General features: G+C 40.8%; 1 protein-coding gene across 1 annotated transcript in view; it reads right to left on the bottom strand.

Annotated features, from left to right (window-relative positions):
- Positions 1-4205: 4205 nt before the first annotated feature.
- Positions 4206-20010, bottom strand: part of cadm2a (cell adhesion molecule 2a) — a 224407-nt gene continuing 208602 nt past the window's right edge. Inside the window, exons 9-10 of the mRNA XM_071924623.1 lie at positions 5248-5370; positions 4206-4324 (exon numbers count right to left, since the gene is read on the bottom strand). Of these exons, the coding sequence (XP_071780724.1) occupies positions 4206-4324; positions 5248-5370 (242 nt within the window). The remainder of the gene's footprint in view (positions 4325-5247; positions 5371-20010) is intronic.

The following is a 20010-nucleotide window of genomic DNA, read 5'->3' as shown; positions in this document are numbered from 1 at the left end:
CAAATAAAATGTAAACTGATGCAATCGAAGAAAAGAAGCATTCTTAGATGGATTATGACTAAAAGTGGCAATTACTTTCAAATGCTTGCCTTTTTTAATCGGGGACTGAGAGCTGATATTCGTCGCTGATATTGTCTATGGTGGATATTAACTGAGCCAGTATATGTTGGAAAGCAAGGAGGCAACAGGTTTAAAGCTTAGTTTCAACTGACAACAAAGGAATACAACTAATAACTGTGATCCCAAGATGTAACAGAGCTACAGTTGATTCTGTTATAGTAAAATAGTGCATGATGGTATGTGCCAGGCTGTTAAAATAAGAAATAATAATAATAAAAAAAAAAAACAAGATTCAGGTTTGGTCTAACTATTATAAAAAGCCATTTGCAACACATTAGCTCATTATTGTCATGTCAAAACAGATATTTACATGTGGTTTTCAGCAGAAAAAAACACCCAATTTTTACCATTTACTTAGAAATATCCATCAAATTAGTCAGAGTGCATAATTCAGGAAAATGGCACAAGTTCCATTTCAAACTCAAACACTAACTCTCATCACTGCAAACCTGGTTAATGAGTATTCGTCACATAATATAAAACGGCCTGTTTCTCTGACTTTAGGATGAGCAAATCCATTTTACCGTTCTCTTTCCTCTTAAATGGATGTAGATGTAATGTAACAGAGATGTTGATCGACACAATGTCATTGATTTAAGACACAATGAAAATAACTGAATAAGAAAAGTAAAAAAACAAGACATTACATTGCTGTGTTAAATTTCTCTATATATAAAACGTGATACAGAAGGTTTCTAAACACAAGGACCAGTCTAGAACACTTTGGCCTGGATCTACTAAAAGTTTGTGGTTCTGCCAGTAAAAAGTGATACTTCTGATTTACTAACATCGTGCACAAGCATTGCAAAATATGGAAACTGTGGCACAGACTTTTTGCCTTTTTAACCTAATTAATATGCATTAAAATGTATCCTAATTAACATGTCAAAGGTGACAGGCAAAAATTGAGGAAGTGATTAATCTAATGACTCCCAACCTGTGATTTACCAACAGTGCGCAAGTTAACACATAGAGAAAGCACATCGTAACCTAGCCATGTTTCAGCCAGTGGACAAGAAAAAGCCCCAGATGGTATCAAAATTGCGCTGACCTAATTTGCATAATATTGTAAATTGGCCACCGAATTGGAGACAGCTGGGCCCACTATTTTATTGCCCTTGGTAATAATTTGCCATCTCTTAGTAGATCCGTGCCTTGCCTTTAAGTCTTCAGTTCCAGAGGCCATAGTGTTTATCATTCTTTCACAAGACACTTATATCGGCCAAATGTATTCCTGCAAACTCATAACATGGACCAATGCCAGGGACATATGGAAACAACAAGAGTGTATGTAGCTCATTGGGATATGTTACACCTTTGTCTTACCAAAGACAGTATGCCATGAACTTTCACTGCCTCCAACATAAGGGTAATGTTGCTTTTAATGCATTTCCATTGGCAATTGAAGGATTCAGTAAAGACAGATGGACATTTCCCTCTGTCTCAGTGGACAAGAAGACCGATTTGTCTTGTCCCTAAAGGAAATGATGCAGAAAGCACCAGGCCAATGTACAGGACATTGTGAAAACGTTTGCTCAGATTCATTCAGTTTTTCATTGAGTTTTTCATTAATCATCTTTACTTCAACACCAAATCCTTCGGATCTGTAGCACCTTGGAGCATGCCACAAACACAAGAAGCCACTGCGCTCCAAAATTAAGGGACAAATACACTTTCATAGTGGTTCTCTGTTAAATAACTTCAGTTCAAATAAATTAAACATGAAAAGGAACCAAACAAAAACATGCCAATGTGTATTACCAAAGTGTAGTTCTCACACATTATATACATGCCTTGTGCTAAAACAAAATACATTTGTTTTAAAGTTTTCTAAAAAGGAATATGCAGTGACAAATGAAAAAAAAAAAAACTTTTCTTGTAAATAGATAAGGTGGCTAATATACAAATTTGAAGGAATACGGGAATCCAAAATCTAACAGCAATTTTCACAATTAACCACATTTTAGCAGACACAATATACAGCTGGGAGCTTAGAACCATATGAACAAAAAAATAAAAAAACGAAATTGATTTTTATAAAAACATGATTAAGCATACACTTTCAAAAAAGATGCACTGTACTTTCCAGGATTGAAGCAAAGACTGCCTTGTCATCTGTCCATAACTCATTTGAATAGATGAACCATTCCCAAGGCAATCTAGTTGTTGGCAAAGGAACACAGTTTCTCATTTAGACATTTTTGTGCTTCTCTATTTGTCTTCAGTATTTAGTTTTGGGAAGGAGGCCCCTGCAGAGCTATGACCCAGCACTCTCACAATTAATTTTTTGCTTGAAGACCCCATGAAATGGAAATCAGAGTTCAGTTCATGGTGTGTGGCTCAGATAAAAAGGAAATACAAGCAGGAGTTATGCAGTCTGAGGGGTGGGAGTGAACAACCTGTCAGTGACAGTGATAACTAAATGCTTAACAGTAGCAACTGGTTACACAGTAATTGTGGAGGTGGCAATAAAAACAAATAAGCAGAAATGATATATGACTGTAGTCAAACCGAATTTATCACCACTTTTGCAGTAAAGCACTGATATCTTTGCTAAGATGCTTATCTGTGGTAAAAAGTAACTGAACAGAACCTTGGAAAGCCCCCAGTACCTCAAGCTTACAAAGAGGTATCAATCAAAATGTCATTCCTCTGAGTTCAGGTATTCAACACAATACATGTACTGGAAGAGTGAAGAAAATGATTTAAGTGTACATTTCCAGTAGGCATATTTTTGTATTGTTTTGCCCTGTATTCACTCCTTACAGTTTGGTACATTGCTAGAAAACTCAGAAAAAATTAAGTAAATTTACATTTCATGGGGTCTTTCAGTCCTACTTGAACCAATTCTTTCAATGTCATGACATAAACTTAAATGAAATTATTCGAAAGTGAAAAGCTAAACTAACTAATTGCAATACAATTTATACAACTCCAGAGAGAGGTGATTGACTCTCTTTGTACACCAGAGCCCATGGTGTGAATAACAAACTACTGTAAGCTGTCAAGAGGACACTGAAAGCGTTGGTGTTTAGCTAAACTGCGGCCTGAACAGTGCAGGAATATACAGACAAAAGTACATAGAAACAGCAGATTTAGCAAATGGTTTTATATATTTGATTGTGTTTATTTGATGGAGTGCTTCATCTAGCATCTCTTTCATATATTTTTGGTGTGTATTAATCTTAGCTTCTCTGCTCTAAACAATACCATACTACCCTTTACCCTATAAACTAATAATGAAAATCATATTATACACATATCTGACAAACCTTGCTACAGTGTTACACAAAACCTTCTTCGTATCTTACAAGGGTCAACTTTTTAATTACAAGTCTATTTAGAGGATGGGGTGGGGGGGGTGGGGTGGATCATCTAAAAGTACCATATTCAGTGTGATAGACATTTATAAGGCGTAAACAGCACAGATCCTCATTCAAATAAAAAAGACGAAATGCATAATCAAGAGCTGTGAGCTAAGCGATGAAATGATGGTCAAGATAACCATCCACAAAGCATTTACATTGCTACTGACAGACGATACATGAAGGCATTGACAGAAGTTCAATGGGCGTCTGTATTTTTAGGCACCGTGTTAATGTGAGATATGATATGTGTTTGTGGATGTGTGCGAACAATGGGGGAATATGTGTTTGGGTATCTGTTTGGACGGGAACGGCGGAGAAGATGAATAAGGGGTTGTGTAATAAGCAGTCATGGTAGATATACAGATTTCCAGATATTCATGTCGAAGATGAAGAAGAATATGAGAAAGGGGAGAACTCCAGCAGCAAATGGCAAGCTGCCTGTGAAAACCGGCTGCCAAAAAGACGAAAAGGAAAATAAAAAAGAAATGAGGGACAGGATGAAATGACAGAAATGGGCTCAACAAAAGGCAATAATTGGAAAACATTTTGGGGAACTTCTCTGTCTATGGACTGCCTGGGGTTTCCTCGTCGACACAACAGGGGCAGTGGTCAGAGGTGGAGAGGAAAAGAGAGAGATAGAGACAGAGAGAAAAGGAAATATAGAGATAGAAAGAGGAGAAGGGGAGAGAGGGGGAGCCGCACAGCTCCCTCTGCAGTCTAAATGAAGTATTCTTTCTTTTCCTCTGCGTGTGCGTGGTTGCCCTCAGCGTTGATGATGGCCGTGTCAGCATCGGGCGCATCGTCCGCTCCTTTGGCCTCGTTTGTCAAGTATGTTCCTATGGAAACAAAAAAAGAGAAAACCGTTATCAAGGATCGACTAGAGAAAACAAACACTCAGCATGGTGTTTGTTGCCTGAGGCAGGAAACACATCTGAAGACTACATCAGTAATGCTGCCTCACTTATATAGGATTACAAGCTAGGCTAGTTCTGGATATGAAAATACAGCAATGAGTGACTGTATAAGTCTTCATACTTTATCTCATCTACTGTAAGTATCAGGATTGGGGGCATTGATGAATTGAATAGAGAATGCATGGTGAATTCCAATTCAATTCCTGGAGTTGGAATTGGAATTGGAATTGCACCCAGCTCTAAGAATTAGAATTGGATTGTAATGGCAGGAAACATAATTCCATGAAATTCCATGAAATTCCACTTCCAAGAGAGGTTGTCTTGACTTGCTCAATATTATCAAGTCAAACATTATAAATCAAATAAAATACAGTTAAACAAATGCATCAAATACCACCTGGAAGGTACCTTTAACATTTTATGACATTCAGTATTGATAATACACTCATAATCATTTCAGATATGTGGTAAGAAAAAAACAACAAAAAAACATTCAATTTCACAGAATGTCATTGAATTAAATTAAACTTCCTGAAATTCCAATTCAATTCCAATTCTGTTTCCTAGGTATTTTCAAATTCAAATTCCAATTCTTCTGTTGAATTGGAATTGGAGTCATATAGGATTAGAAGCTAGGCTAGTTCTGGATATGAAAATACAGCAGTGAGTGACTGCCTACGTCTTCATACTTTATCTCCTGTAGTGCAGGTGTATAGAAATGTCTGGCTCATACATGGACCTTGGGAGTTGGGAAAACGACTCTGCTGTCTAATGGGACAGGTAGGACACGCTCCACTAGGCCCCTGAGCCCCGAGAGACCCGGGTCTGGTCTACTGTGGTTTTACCTTTATGCCTGGCCAGGTATCTCCCCAGAACAATGATTAAACACAAGGTGACAAAGACCACTACGGCCACCACTCCTCCGATCAAGGCATGGTCAGTGCCGTGCTGCCCCAGGGCGTTGGGATCTGGAGGGGGAGAGAGAGAGAGAAAGACAAAGAGAGCAGATGAAGGCGCGGGTTGGAGAGGTGAGGGAGCGAGGGCAGCGGAACGGCGAGAGACAGACGATACAAAACAGAGCAAGAAGGAAGAGAAGATTATTTCCAGCTCATTCCTGCTCTAATGATCATTCTGAGCTGCTGTCATTCCTCTCTCCCTTCACATCATGCAGTCAGAGCAGAGCTGCCTGGCTCTCAGAGAATAATGAAATGGAAAGAGAGACTGACACCGCGTTGACACACAGAGCCGCCGCAGACAGACACACACATTCACCCTGCAAAATGAAGGAAAAAGAGAATGAAAGAGGGACCGGGAAAAAGAAGTGAATAATTCAGGACCACCCCCATGGTGCCGGAGGAGTCCCCGACATGCAAACCAGGGCAGCAGTGGAAGAGTAGTACACAGTAAATAAATCATCACATGGAAAAATAAAAGAACAAAAGATCAATCTTTTTCTGTGTCTTGGCAAGGAAGAGTTGTTGTTAGGAAAATGAATTAGGTGTTAGAGGGTTGGTGCCGGTCCCCAGCTGTTGGAAAACCAGTAGAAATGACGGTAGAGCCATGAAAGAGTGAAGGATCTGTAAGATGAGCCTGTTCGCACTTCATCCAAAAACCCATCAAAGGTTTCCTTTTCTTTCACAATGGCTTATTTCCTATTTTTTTTCACCTCGGTTTGTGCCGAAAACGCCGGGCTTGCGGGCTATTCAAGGTAAAAGAGAAAGGACGTGACACTGAAACTGTATGGATCGTGTTTCACTGTAGGTGAAGCTAAAAAAAAGTTGAGAGCCAGAGGGGCGGGGGAGATGGGTAACGGAATAGCCTGTATTATTCATATCAGTCCATGACACCTGAGAAATTAGCACTCATCTCATTATCCTTCACCGAGCGCCAGGACCTGCCATACACAACCCTGTCATTCTGCGTGTGTGTGTGTGTGTGTGTGAGTGAGTGTGAGTGTGTGTGTGTGTGTGTGTGTGTGTGTGTGCGCGCGGCCTCATGATAGCTAAAATATGGCAATGTCAGAGGAGGGTAAGCAGCGATAGAAGGATGGTCTGGATATACACGTCGAAATATTGACACTGTTTCTCTTCAACGCTCTCCTTCTCTTTCTGTGTCTGACCATGTGACCAAAATGAACAGCTGGCTTGCTCTCGCTCCATAACTCTCCATGGTCTGAGTGACCAGGCCGTCACACTTCACTGCCTCCCAGTGGACACACACAAACACACATACACACACAGACACACACACACGCAGCGTGGTCTCACTGTGCTGTGGTTATGCTTGGTCAGTGGAGCAGAGAGTAGAAGAATGTTCCCTTGGCATCACCCAGCAGGGCGAGGACTCGGGTGTTTAGTTACACACATGGCTGTGTCTCTTCACCTCTATCTGTCAGGATGGTGTCTGTTTGTTACCACGGTACACACTGACTGACTGTCTGACTGCTGCGCCTCATTCCGGCTGTTACAGCCCAGCACAGACGCAAACAAGGCATGACCGCGCTCCTTCTACCTATAGAGTGCTATACGCTTCGGAATGATGTCATGTGCGAGGGGGGCGGGCTGTCAAACCCCCTCACACGACCAAAACATGATAACGGGCGGAGACTACCGCACTCACTTTTGTATAAAGCTACGACCTGTACTTGATAAACTGGAACCAACAGAAGCCATTACTTTTTTTTTGTTTTTTGTTTTTGAAATGCCTGTGACTACATCAAATCATGGTAACCTACAAAGGATAAATGCCTTTCATCTGAGTGGCAGATGGACCTGATTCATCTGTTCTTTGAGGCACTGCTGTTCACGGAGGGAGAGGAAGAAAGTGAAGCAGTGAGGAAATGCATAAAAAAAGAGAGGTTGATGCAGAGGAAAAGAGCGAAAATTCAGTCGAGCCGAGACAGAAAAGGCAAGACGACAAGGAGGAGAGGGACGTGGGGTAGAGGGTTATACATTTTTATGGCTCCAGAACACATTATCTTTTAATAAGGGCACAGACATTCTTCTCTGTGTGATTTAATATTAGAGCGTGGCAGAGCAAACTCCTCTTTTAATATTTATAATGCTCTCCTTGTCGCCTGGCCTTGCGAGTTGGGCTTGTTTAATAAATTAAAGGGGTTCAGGGCTTCTGTGAGCCACTACTTGGCCCAGCCGAACAAAAAGTGTTACTCTTAAACTGCCCCAGTAACTCCTTATCTGATCCGTTTCACTTACGCTGGCTCCATATGGGGTTACCATGAAAGCAAAAGTGATATTGATTGAGAATTCAACTGTGTGGGCTTTCAACAGGATATGTAGGCTACAGGTTGTTGTTGGTCTGTGTGCGTGTGTGTGTGTGTGTGTGTGTGTGTGTGTGTGTGTGTGTGAATAAATGGGTGTTTGTAGTGGTGCCTGTTATAAATAGATAGCATTCACATCAGTAGAGAAACACAGTATCCAGGCTACTGCTTTCCTATATATTATTATATTATATATCATGTATATTAATACATTCATCTGTTTCACTGATTCTAAATCAATCAATTACTGAACCTAATTTCCATTACTCTATATCAAGACATCCACTCTCGTGCTCTGGAAATAAAAATATCCAGAGTTATATTATCCAGTCCAGTCCAGAAATGTAATGATATGGTTAATGGTAAATACCATTAACCATATCATTACATTTCTGGAGGGCAAGTGACATGTAAATCAAAACAAAAGCATATATGTATATATGTGGCATTTCAGATGAAACCATAAATGCGTCACCCTTCATGACCGAAATGTTAGAAAACCAAACACGTCATTAGCCACAGATTGGTTCCAAGAAGGTGGTACAGACATGGGATGTGGAAATTATGTCCATAGCAGTATTATTAGTTCAAGTAAAAGCTCAATTATCCCATGAAGAGCTCAGCCGGAGAGGGAGGATGACACTATATGATTATATGATGGGCCTGGCCCCTGCTAAAATCAAGTCAATACATCCATACTATATATAGGCTACACACATGCACACAAACAGCAGCCTGATCTCATGGTAATTTCTGGAAATCATACAAGCAGTGAACTCTAGTTCCGTAAGCTTCGCATAAAAATTTGAATAGGAAATCTATTACAGAATCTCTGGGTGCAAAGCGCCTAAGAGGAAGGTTGGCTGGAGTGCTTGAACAGTTGGAAATTATGCCTGCAAAACCAAAAGGTCCCACATCAGCAGCACTGCCTATCAGCAACCAAACATGTACCATTAACGACAGCTAAATGTCTCACCAACTAAAGGTCGAAATCTTCTACCACGGGGCTTTTTCTTATCCTCAACCAGAGCAACTTTTCTAACCTAATTCTGAACCCGTTGCTCTTGCCTCAACCTAAAAGTTGTTTCTCTAAGGCTAACTACAAGTCAGTGGTTTTGTTGGCAAGTAGTTTTTGTTGCTAAACTTAACACGAGAGAAAATGTGAGCACAAAATCTTATGCACGCAAGATTCAGGACTAGTGGCAGCGGCTTGTACATTTTCATTAATTCACGCTGAAACCCGGAACATACTTTGTTGTATGTATTCTACAAACGCAATTATGAAAAGACGTTACATGTGCACGCACACACACACACACACACACACACACCTACACACACACGCACACACACACACTTGCACTATTATATTTGTGAGGACAATCCATTGTCAATCCAACCCCCTACTGACATAGCTTCATTTGAAAATAAAAATGTAAAAATGTTGAAACATGTTTGTCACTTGTTATGACCAGTCCTATTTTTTATTGCAGCTGGCTTGAGACTGGCCCGTTCCTAGCAGACTTAGACTTTCCAACGTGTTTTGGATTTTGTAAATTTTAGTGATTGTATGCAAATGTTTATTTTCTGTTTCTTCAATAGATGGAAGTATTCACCAGTCAAAAATAGCTTTGCTTGGTTAGATTTGCAAGATTGTAAACTGTAAACAATTTGCTGTCTCAATAAAAGTTGTTGATAAAAGATTTGAGGTGTTGTCTGTATCCATGACAGTCGTCAAACCAAACACTTACAATTACATTACTCGCCAAGACATCCACAGCTGACAAGTATGTAACTAGCACTAAGCTAGTTTACACTTGTTTACAACGGTGTGCCTCCAACAGTAAATTTGTGAACATGCTCAAGGCCGCCAAATAATCAGATTCCAAACACGCAAGAGCTCTGTATGTGTGCAGCTAATATGGCTCATCATGTCTCAGAGAAAGCTTGTAATGGGCAACCAATGTTAAAGATATGCCCTTCTCTCATTCTTCAAACACGGTGTTCATTGTCAATATCTGAAGGGCTTCAGAGGAAGCATTTTCCATTCTGAAAAGTACTGTTACAGCAGCCCTTTTGCCTAGCAGTATATCATCTACTGCATTGACTTTCCTCTAAAGCCATCTTTTAAATTAACAATCTCAACTGATCATTTGCAGTGTCCTCAAATCCATCATATCAGCAGGCTGCTTAAATGGTCTTTACATAGCCTAACGCACATCTCTCTGTCTCTGTGTCTGTCTCTCTCTGTCTCAGTCTCCCCCTCACTATCATATCAGTTAATATTGAAATTCTTCCCTCAAAAGTATCGTTTTCTCCTTTGGGAAGAAAGTTTTTTTTCCTTTCACTATCTTACATATGGCCCCATGAAGCACCGGTCTTAGTTGCTCGGATCAATAAAGCAGCAGCGAGCTTAAGCATGGGCTTTTAGAGCTGCAGTGTCCTTGTGTCTGTGGTGTGGGTCAGGGTCTGAATCTTCTAGTGTGTGTGTGTGTGTGTGTGTGTGTGTGTGTGTGTGTCAGTGTGCTGAAAGAGACGGTACTGGCTTGCGTTAATAGGAGTTCTGATTTCTCGCAGTGTAGACGCTGTGAACAATAAATAGCTTAGCAAGAAATAACTACTCTCACATCAGTATTTGAAAATCCGACACATTACATGCAGCGTTGAATGTGGAACATGGAAAACTTCCATATTACTGTGAATGCATGAATGTAGTTCTTCTGATGAGAGTGAAAGAGACACAATAGAAAGAGCGCCTGCAAACAGAGAGAAAGAAAAGAAGAGAAGGAGCGCCTGCAGACTTCCCTTGTTCAATGAGTCAATTATGCCCAACTTTTTGGCTGAGACTAGAAATTCAGCAATTTGCATCTAATGCTGGCGCTACTGCCAAGATGAAAGAGTCCCTGGAGGGTCTAGCACAGGGCCGTGAGACACATGTGGGTGCACTCTGACTTTTACACATAGAGTTGAATACGCATACTCATGCATGTGCGAGAGTCAGAAAGAGAGAGAAGGAGGAGACTTTACTTAGACGTGTGTGTGTGTGTGTTTGTGTGTGTCTTTGCACACTATTTCATGCTGGGTCAGAGTGGATTAATTAGATTCTGAAAACAAATTACTTCTGCTAATCATTCAATAAAGCCCACCCGTGGACTTGGACACTATCTTGAATATTCAACCACCTCCCTCTCCCTCTCTCCCTCTCCCTCTCCCTCCCTCCCTCAGAATGAAAAAAAAATTGTGGTCAGCAGGGTAACAGCATGAAGTTATAAGCAAAGTGAGATAATTAATCATATGAATTCATTAAGTCGCATGCAAGAATCAATCTATCAAAGTGGCTTTGTATGTTCTACAAAATCCACAGCGTCTTCAAAAACGCAATGAAATACAATGAAGGACGGACATTGGATATTGGTCATAAATTGCGCTATGCTTCGGATTATTGTTGAAGGATTGCATTGTGGGAACCGATTGTAGGACAGCAGCAACAGGAACAGTAGTCTACACAGAAATAAGTGATCTTGGCGGAAACAAGTTGCCATCACCAGCCCAATAAAGATCAGTCCCCTAAGGGAGAGAAATGGAGAGAGCGAATATAGGCTCAAATAAATGTTCATCTCAACAAATTAGACTGCCTCATTTGTGTGTGAGTGTGTGTGTGTGTGTGTGTGTGTGTGTGTGTACGTGTGTGTGTCTATGAGTGCTTCTTCAGAATTGCTTAAAGTGTCCTCTGCCATTGAGATTTAATGAATAGAGGGGCTATTACATGTAATTCATAACACCAGCCTCAGGATCTAATGATTTCTCTTTTTCTGTTCTACGCTTTATTCCAAATTGTTGCTATAATTCTTCCCCAAAGCGAGTTAATGTGACAGGTCATCAATAAGCTCGCCCAGCGATAAGTGGAAAGACCTTTGCATTATGTTTTAATTCCTCCTGTGCTCCTCAGCTTTATGGTGTAAAGAGTGGAGAGCGGGGGGAGAAAATGGGGAGAGGAAGGCAGGTACTCAAGCCCTGTTCAATATTTAACCGTTTTCCCCAGGGGAAGCTGCAACCGGAACTTAGCCTTTACGGTTTAAACACAGCGACCGAGCGGCTGCCCTGGACACCGGCCCTCAAGAGAATGTCTCTTTGACTCATCTCATGGCCTAGCCTATGCCCTCCATTTACAACAAGATCAATAGCAATGGAAGGGAGCAGTTAAGAATCCCTCCCAGGAATAAAAATTGTTCCTCCACTTATTGAGTTTTAACAAAAGGTTTGTCCTCGGTCTAATGCAGCCTGAATAGGTGAATGCGGGGTTAAAGACATAAAGATTCAATACCTGTGAATTGCAGTGTGCCATTTCTATTTATGACTAATTCCCACGAGACTGAACTCTGGCTTGTAACAGTAGTAAAACAGAACTAATTGATAGAATTCAAAACTCAAAGTCTCCCTTAAACCTCAGAAAGTTCTTTATTAAGGAGCTCCAGTAATTTGTTTTCTCTGCTCTGTGGCAGAGAAAACAAATCACTTTCTATTTATTTTTTCTCTGCTTACACTTTCTATTTATTTTTTCTCTGCTCTAAGTTTGCTAGATAGATAATATAGATAGATCCCTTCTCACCACTGTGCTTTGTGCAGAATGTGCAATTTGGCAATTTCAACCAGTTTAAATTTAAAAATGGAAAGCTACATTATTAGGCATTTTACGCTATTTCTGTCATTTCAGTTTTGATTATTGTGTTATTTTGTGTTGTTTAATTGCACAGCCTGCCCAAACGAGTTTTGAGTTTGTGTTTATGGATAGCTAGACAAATTCAAACTTTTTATATGCATGCTAAGCTCTCCTAAATTTCAGCAAGATTCTACGATTTAATCTCTTGTTTATGTCCAGTGTTGTTACTTAAGATGCAGTGGGCTTTTCACAGGCATTGGCCGGCATACAAAAAGTATCATACTGGCATGATCAGAGCAATGTTTACTGCATACGAATCAACAGAATGTGTTGCCACTTGCCAGGCAACAGCCACTGCGTATAGCCATCAAGCATTTTGTATCAGAAACATTGAAGATTAGATCACATAGTGTGGCATTCATCCTCTTGGACAGCTCATTACATAGACAGGATTTCTGATATACACAGCTTTAAGCAATATTCTCACCACTGGTTTGCAGGCATTTTTCCCCAACTCTCTTCTGTCAATTGTAATTGCAAATAGGCAAAAATATCTCCAGAGAAAAATGTTTGTTTGTTTTGCTGCACTTTACTTTGTATATGATAGCAGTTTGATTTTCAGACCACTGGAAGGAAAACCTCAGCAGGTGATGTCATTACTGATTTCCCAGACAGACAGTGGATGATTGACTGCTCAAAATCTCCTATGAGGATGTAAGTAGTGAACATGATAGATGTGATTTCTATTAGCCAAGACATTTTTTAGAGTGGTTGATTTATGATCGGTGGACTGATGTCTGTGAGATGGGTTAGCAATCTCAGCATAGATCAGCTGGATCAAGTCTCAGGATTCAGGAACCCAAACAGGATAAGCTGGGTTGAACTCTCTGTCCGTCAAAACTATGGACACGTCATCAGCCTGTCTGGACAATGGACAGCTCTCATTCAAAATGAATTGAAATGAACGGAGACGGACAGACACAACGGATCAGTGTGGCCGCAGCCTAAGAGTGGTCCTGTTTTAATGTTTAACTTTTCTTATGCAGCACACTCGGCCAGGACTCACTTGAAAAGGGAGAAAGCTTAGAGTAATCCTGACTCTTGAACCCTGACCAATCCCTTGCCTCTGCTCTTAAGTTCTCCTCAAGTGTGTAGTCGCTGCTATCGACTAGAAAAAATGAAGAAAGGCTCTTTGTATTTGCTTTAGAGAATACAGCCAAGCATAAAGCACTCTGCTGTAGACCATGATGGTTATGGATTACCATGGTAACCTCCACTGACCTCCATTGACAGTTAAAACTCCAGGTGGCGACCAGTCTTCTGGTATCAAATTGGGACAATTTAGCAATATCTTCCAAGTTATAGCATACTCTTTGATTAAGAGTCTCAAGGTTGTTGGTCTATTTCTTTACTTTTCATCCTCCCTCTCTTCTGTTTCTCACAGGAAAGAACTAATGGACCTAACAAAAGAGACCTTTTTCTGTAGGAGCGGGTAAATGGGTTTTATTTTTGCTGTCTTCCCCCGCAGGCAGAGACACTAGGCATGACTAATCGCTGTCTTCTCTGCAGTGGGCCTTTTTTCTGGGGCAATATTGGCTATAGGGGCTGGAGTTGGCCATAGGAATGCTGATTATGAGAAGTGAATAGTAAATATTTTAAACACCAAAGAAACCCTTGCGCTTGATTCAACCTTTCGGCTTCGCAAGGTCAAAGCTAATTTGCAAACCATGAAAAAGCATTTGGCAGATTTTAGAGAGCTCAGTGGTGGTGGGGGGAGAGAGAGAGAGAGAGAGAGAGTGTGTGTGTGTGTGTGTGTGTGTGTGTATGTGTATGGAGGTGTCTGATGACATTGTATAGACCTCTGATACTTAGCGAAAGAGTTATTACAGCCATTAAGGTTGGCTGGGCTATCGGGGTGGTGTGTGTGTGTGTCTATGTGTGTGTGTGTGTGTGTGTGTGTGTGTGGGTGGGTGGGGGTGAGAGGTGGCGGGGTGTATGGTGAGGTATACCTGCCAGCTCTTCATTAATAAAGTGAATCACAGTTATGCATCAGTCTTGGCATTATACAGTGTGGATGATAAACGGAGGAATCCCTTGCACAGCCTGGCTACTCTCCAGAGGTCAACAGCAGTCAGAATCACAGGCGTGGGTCATTGTCACATTTTCATTTCCCACTAGGGCTACCCATATAAAAAATGTATGCACTCATGCAACTGTAAGGATGAATAAAAGCTTCCATAAAATGGTGTATGATTGTATTGGCCAAAAGCATCCCAGTAAATGGAATTGTCACAATCAGCCAAATTAGTGGAAGAATTGCTATTACTGTTATAAGATGGCTTCACCGCATGTTTTGTATCGCACATTTTATTAAATATAGAACTTTTAGGCCTGAAACTACTGAGGAGAAGAAAATATTGCGAGGCACAAAAAGAAAAGTGCAGGCAGTTGTTTTCAATTCTGTGCCCGTCTGGTGCCTGTCATGCAAATTCTGCTCCTCCCTCGGACTTGGATTGCACTTGAAACATGATAATGAGAGGAAGAAAAAAAAACAGAGGGTTGATATCTTGTTGGTGGATTAAAAGCAATTTATCAGCATGCCTGACGTGACAGTAGACCAAAAACAATGCTTTTAACAAGTGCAAAAGCACTGGGGCCCACATAGACTGTTATTCAGGCTTTTTCATGACCAAAAAAGGACAAAGGTGGTAATAAGCGAGACAGTGCAACATGACAATGTAATGCCATCGCTATAGATATTGTACTGTCACTATTCTAATCAATATGTGCAAAACTCTGTATCAGTTAAATAGTTCAGTTTCTCAATAGCTCAGTTCAATAACCCATTCTTCTTTATTTAGGGTATCATTGTTTAATGATCTTTTTTTTTTAAATATTGTGATGTGAATATTTGATATATTTGGTGAATTCAGGTTTAATTTATGCTAATTAACATAAATCTGGCAAGATTTTGAATTAACATTTTTTTCCAGTTTGATGACATTTATGCTAACCACCAATCCAAAATTGCCTCTGGGCCCAATGACAGGTCAGCTCTGTGTCTCCATCCTGGTGAATATGCAGTCCAGCAGCATCACCTTGCCATGGTTGTCATGGCTGCTAACAAGGCTTATTAAGATCAAAGGCATAAAGACCACACTCTCGACTCTCAAAGAGCGCTAAAATCAGGGGAGATCAATTAAGGCTGAGGCTTTAACACTGAAGGTCTGGGAGGTTTAATACATGAATGACAATAGTTTTTTTTTTTTTTTTAAAGAAAAAAGAAAAAAAAACCTTGTAAACTTAGTTTGAAGCTGCAGCGCTGAAAGTTAACTGAACCAGCTTCAGACTCTTTGTCTGTATGAACTGATTGTGATTGAGGGGCTGGAAAGACACTAACATAAATACACATATACACCATTTACTAGCATTCCTAACTAGATCCAGTGGAATCAGGGAAAAACAACTACCATTCTGTGTGACTTCTTCATTACTGAAATATGCCAAATGAATTCATATGAAGGTTTCAATTAGAGCATGCATGTGCTATTTGTCTAAGGTGGTGGAGAAAATCACTGAAGTGGCCACTGCAAAGTTGTCATAGGACGTAGGAAAAACATATAGCAGCATTTGTTCCAATTAAATCTACACTGTTGAAGTTGTTTGTACATTGAACGCGGGATATTCATCACACTGTCATCTGAAAACGTCGATAAGAATTTTTCACTGTCGTATTGGCCTTATACTGAAACTAGTTTAGTGGCCCATTCATAAATCAACACAGGAAACAGTCAGATTTTACTACATTTTAAAGAGCCTGTTGTAAAGCAGTACTTTACTTTGCAGAGCTTTTAGCCTGCACACATACTGCAATACCCAGCAAGCAACTATCTTACAGTTAGGATGAACAGGATTACAATCATACAATTACCTTACATGATAGTGTTGCGCCCCATTATAGTAAATGCTGTATGTGTGTGTTTGATTATGCACATGCATCTACATAAAATTACATATAACTTGTGCCATGTTGGACCTTTTACATAGCAGATATACAGTTTTATCAGCATGTACTGGAGGCTCCACGGCGATCCACAAAGCCATTAGTTTCAGGTTGAGTGTCATTAACTCTTTCTCTATAATTTTTTACAGCCTCTTGCACTGCTAGAACTAAAGTTTGCGATATAATCTATTTTCATCAAGCATTCATACTTTTAGAGTCCATAAAGTAAGCAATATGGAAATCACTTGCAGCTGAATTGTTGTTTTAGATGGGATCCTAATAACTGTATCACCTTTTTATTGCCTTGCTGTGTCACTGGATGAGTTATACCCAAGGTGTGAAAACATTAACATTTCTCAAGGACTGATACAAATCCCCATGCCTGCACCTAATATACTGTATAGTCTAACACCTTAACACCTCTCACAGAAAAAGTGAAGAAATATGTCCGACCAGTTCTGCAACATGATTAACTGTTCACATTACCTTTGACATCTACCAATCATTCAATTTAATTTACTAGTGAAAACCAATATATCTAAACAAGTTACAGTCCTTCCTATGTCCAGGTATTGCTGCCTTTTTCTTTATATGTCCTCTCTGCCTGAACTGTTTCTTGTTGGAAGATGCCCCTCCTTGGCTGTCTGGTGATGCATTAATATAAAATACTGATAACACAGAGCAAGAGAGGAGAGAAGCCAGAGTAGTGTGAGACAGAAGAGAGGAAGGTGCCGGAGAAAGAACTCATCAGGGATTTGGGTATGCTGCACGCTGGCTATGTGGCTCAACCCATGTATTTCCTCCGAGCAGGAAGAAAACTTTATTAAAAGACAAAGCGGTACAACAGCGCAGTTGTTTGCTTTCATCCAGAGCCCGTGGAAAGACCTGGTAATCAATCAACTAGACACACAAAAGCCGATAGTGTAGTATCTTGTGACTGGGGAGACAGTGAAGGAGTCTGGTATTTAGATTCCCTGAAGATACACCAAAAAGCTCAGCTGCTCTTGTGTCTCTACACTACACAAACAGACATCAGAGGAGGATAGAGACACACTGATGGGGAATATCCAACAACGTGTGGAAGCCTGTTATCTAAGAGGGTCTTCAGAGAAATGTCGAGGGTAGGAGAGAAGGGGGAGAGTGAGGGGAACTTGAAACAAATGCTTGAAGAGAAACCAAAGCAGCAGAGAAAGAGTAGAACAGGAGGCAAGGCTGCCGGAAGGCTTTAAAAATGGTAATTTAAAGAAAGCAGTGTTGATGAGACGAAATTATTCTGAAGTAGAAGGGACTGAGGAGCAATGTGAAGTTGAGGGGAGCTGAGGAGAGGGAGCAAAGGCAGAGGGAGGACAGAAGCTAGACCCTGCGACGTCTCTGTGGAGAGAGAGAGCACTGACACTTATAAGAGATAGAGTGAAGGGGAAGGAGAAGTGATAATGAAACGAGAGACTGCTGGTGAGAACTTGGATTGATAATTATGAACAGAGTGAAGTGGGAAGAACACAGTAAGGGTCAAATCCCAAAAATACCCACTACCTGATCCTCCCTCAAGTTGAGCTGAATGGATGTTATCTTATTTTAAAAACTCTGTATAGTGTCCCTTAAGTTGATTCCCTATCTTTGGGAACTTCCTCTTGCGATTAAGGAAGATATTTCTTCTGAAATCTTCAAATCCAAACTGAAATTTTCATTGTCTTATGACCAACCCTAGAGTGTCTATTTCAAGACCGACACAGTCGTCTCCTAGCTTGGTTTACCTTAGCTTTGACAGCATTATTATAGGAACCGGCCGTTGGGAGCTCAGTCTCGGTGCTGCCTCTTGGTCTGTCTGCATCATTATACTCGCTGCCTGTCTGCTGTCTGTATGAGTGTGTTCCTGGCTGAATACGTCTGCTCCGAGTGTGTGGGTTGTGCTTAGCACAGCTGAGTGTGTGTGTGTGTGTGTGTGAGTGGCTGTCTGTTTGACCTTCCTCTCTTTCAGACCCCTGTTTTGCAAGCAGTGTGTCTACCTGGCAGAGGGCGCGGGTGCTGCCCCGGCTTTTGTGGACGTTGGCGCTGGCCGAGGTCCCATCTTTCTGCCTCATCGTGTTTCTCTTTGTCTTATTTGGTTTCTTATCTCATCGTGATTGTCCATGTCATTGTCCATTTTGGCCACTGTGTTTGCATCTATTTGCACACTCAGCCGTCCTGGTGGGGGATCCCTCTTTGAATCGGCCCACCCAAGGTCCATTTTTTTTTTTCGAATCAGGTTTTCACTGAGGGTCTAATGTTGGTGGTTTCAGGTAGGCTAGGCTATTGCTTAGGTAGGCCTGTTATGTCTTTTCAACATGCTATTTTGTGTCTTCTGCTTTATTTTGTTTCCTTGTGTTTTATTTTGTTGCATATTATATAATTTTGTTCTGTAACTGATTGGTAATCAGTTAGATCTAGTTAGGCTCATTCTCTGTTAAATCCTTTGAGACATGCCTGCGATGAATGAAGCGCTCTATAAATAAACTTGACTTAAATGAGAATGTAACCTGACCACCACTCATTTGACATGGAAATCATTATATTGGGAGATGGGTTTTGTAAGTGACTTGCTAGGGATTTGAGAGATAACTCGTATAAGATTGTTTTGTGCCTCCCCAACATTTTTTTTATTCAGTGTTCCTTCAGTAATATCCCATGTGTACATTACAAGCTAACATAAGGGATGATGTCAACTGCATTGATGCCCAGGGAAGAAAATAAATATCAGAGCGAGATTCTCTTGAAAAAAACAAACATGTTGTCTTTGCAGTAAGGTGTCCATGTGGTTTCTACTATGTTAACTCTCTAACAAGGAGAGTTAAAAGTCAGGATTCTCTGAGCACTGAAGCAGTATTAGGAGTCATGATGAGAAGTCCCCAGTGGCCAGACATTTTCAGTTGGACATGACATTTGCTTCTTTGAGGTTTCAAGGCACAGAAGTACTGAAGCCTTTGAAATGGGGGAAAGGACGGTGGATTTCAGCAGATATAATCTTTTTGGATACATAACCCGGAGTACCCTAGAGACATAAATGAAGAATTCTGGCTGGGGCTTTTCTTGTAAATAAGACTTTTTTTTGTAAATAGGCAACATTTTTGGCCTTTAATGAAACTCAAAACTTATTCAGTTCACTCCATACTCACGGAAGCCATCGTCCATCTAAACAGCATACAGTTCATGTTTACAGCTTTAAAGGGGTTAGAAGAAAACGCTGGACATAATGGCCCACATCAGACTAAAGACAGGCAAAAATCAGGACCTAGGAAGTAACTATGGCATTTGACAGTTTTCAGTTCTCTGTGTTGCTTGAGTGACAGAAAGTCTGCATATGGCAGGAATACTGATGCTTAAGGCGGTGAAGTGGCCGAAGGAGAAATAATAAGACAGAGAAGGAGACATGGAAGTGAGAAGGAAGTGGAAATACACAATGCAGAGGGTTTTTTTAGCGCAGATGCGTGGGGTGGTACTGTACCTCTGTTGCCAGTGACTGTGGGGTCTGAAGCGTGGGTGTCTAAGAGAGCGGTAGGATCTGGAGGAGTGGGGTGTGGGGGGGGAGTGGTGGATGGAGGCAGGGTGGTGGGGGCGTCTGGTGGAGGGGACAGACACACACACACATACACAAACACAAAAACAATACGACAACAAAAAAAACACACAGT

Source organism: Centroberyx gerrardi, chromosome 11 (assembly GCF_048128805.1).
Source record: "Centroberyx gerrardi isolate f3 chromosome 11, fCenGer3.hap1.cur.20231027, whole genome shotgun sequence".
Classification (NCBI taxonomy): domain Eukaryota; kingdom Metazoa; phylum Chordata; class Actinopteri; order Beryciformes; family Berycidae; genus Centroberyx; species Centroberyx gerrardi.
Note: the sequence above shows the minus strand (reverse complement) of the source record. Positions and strands in the feature narration are given on the sequence as shown.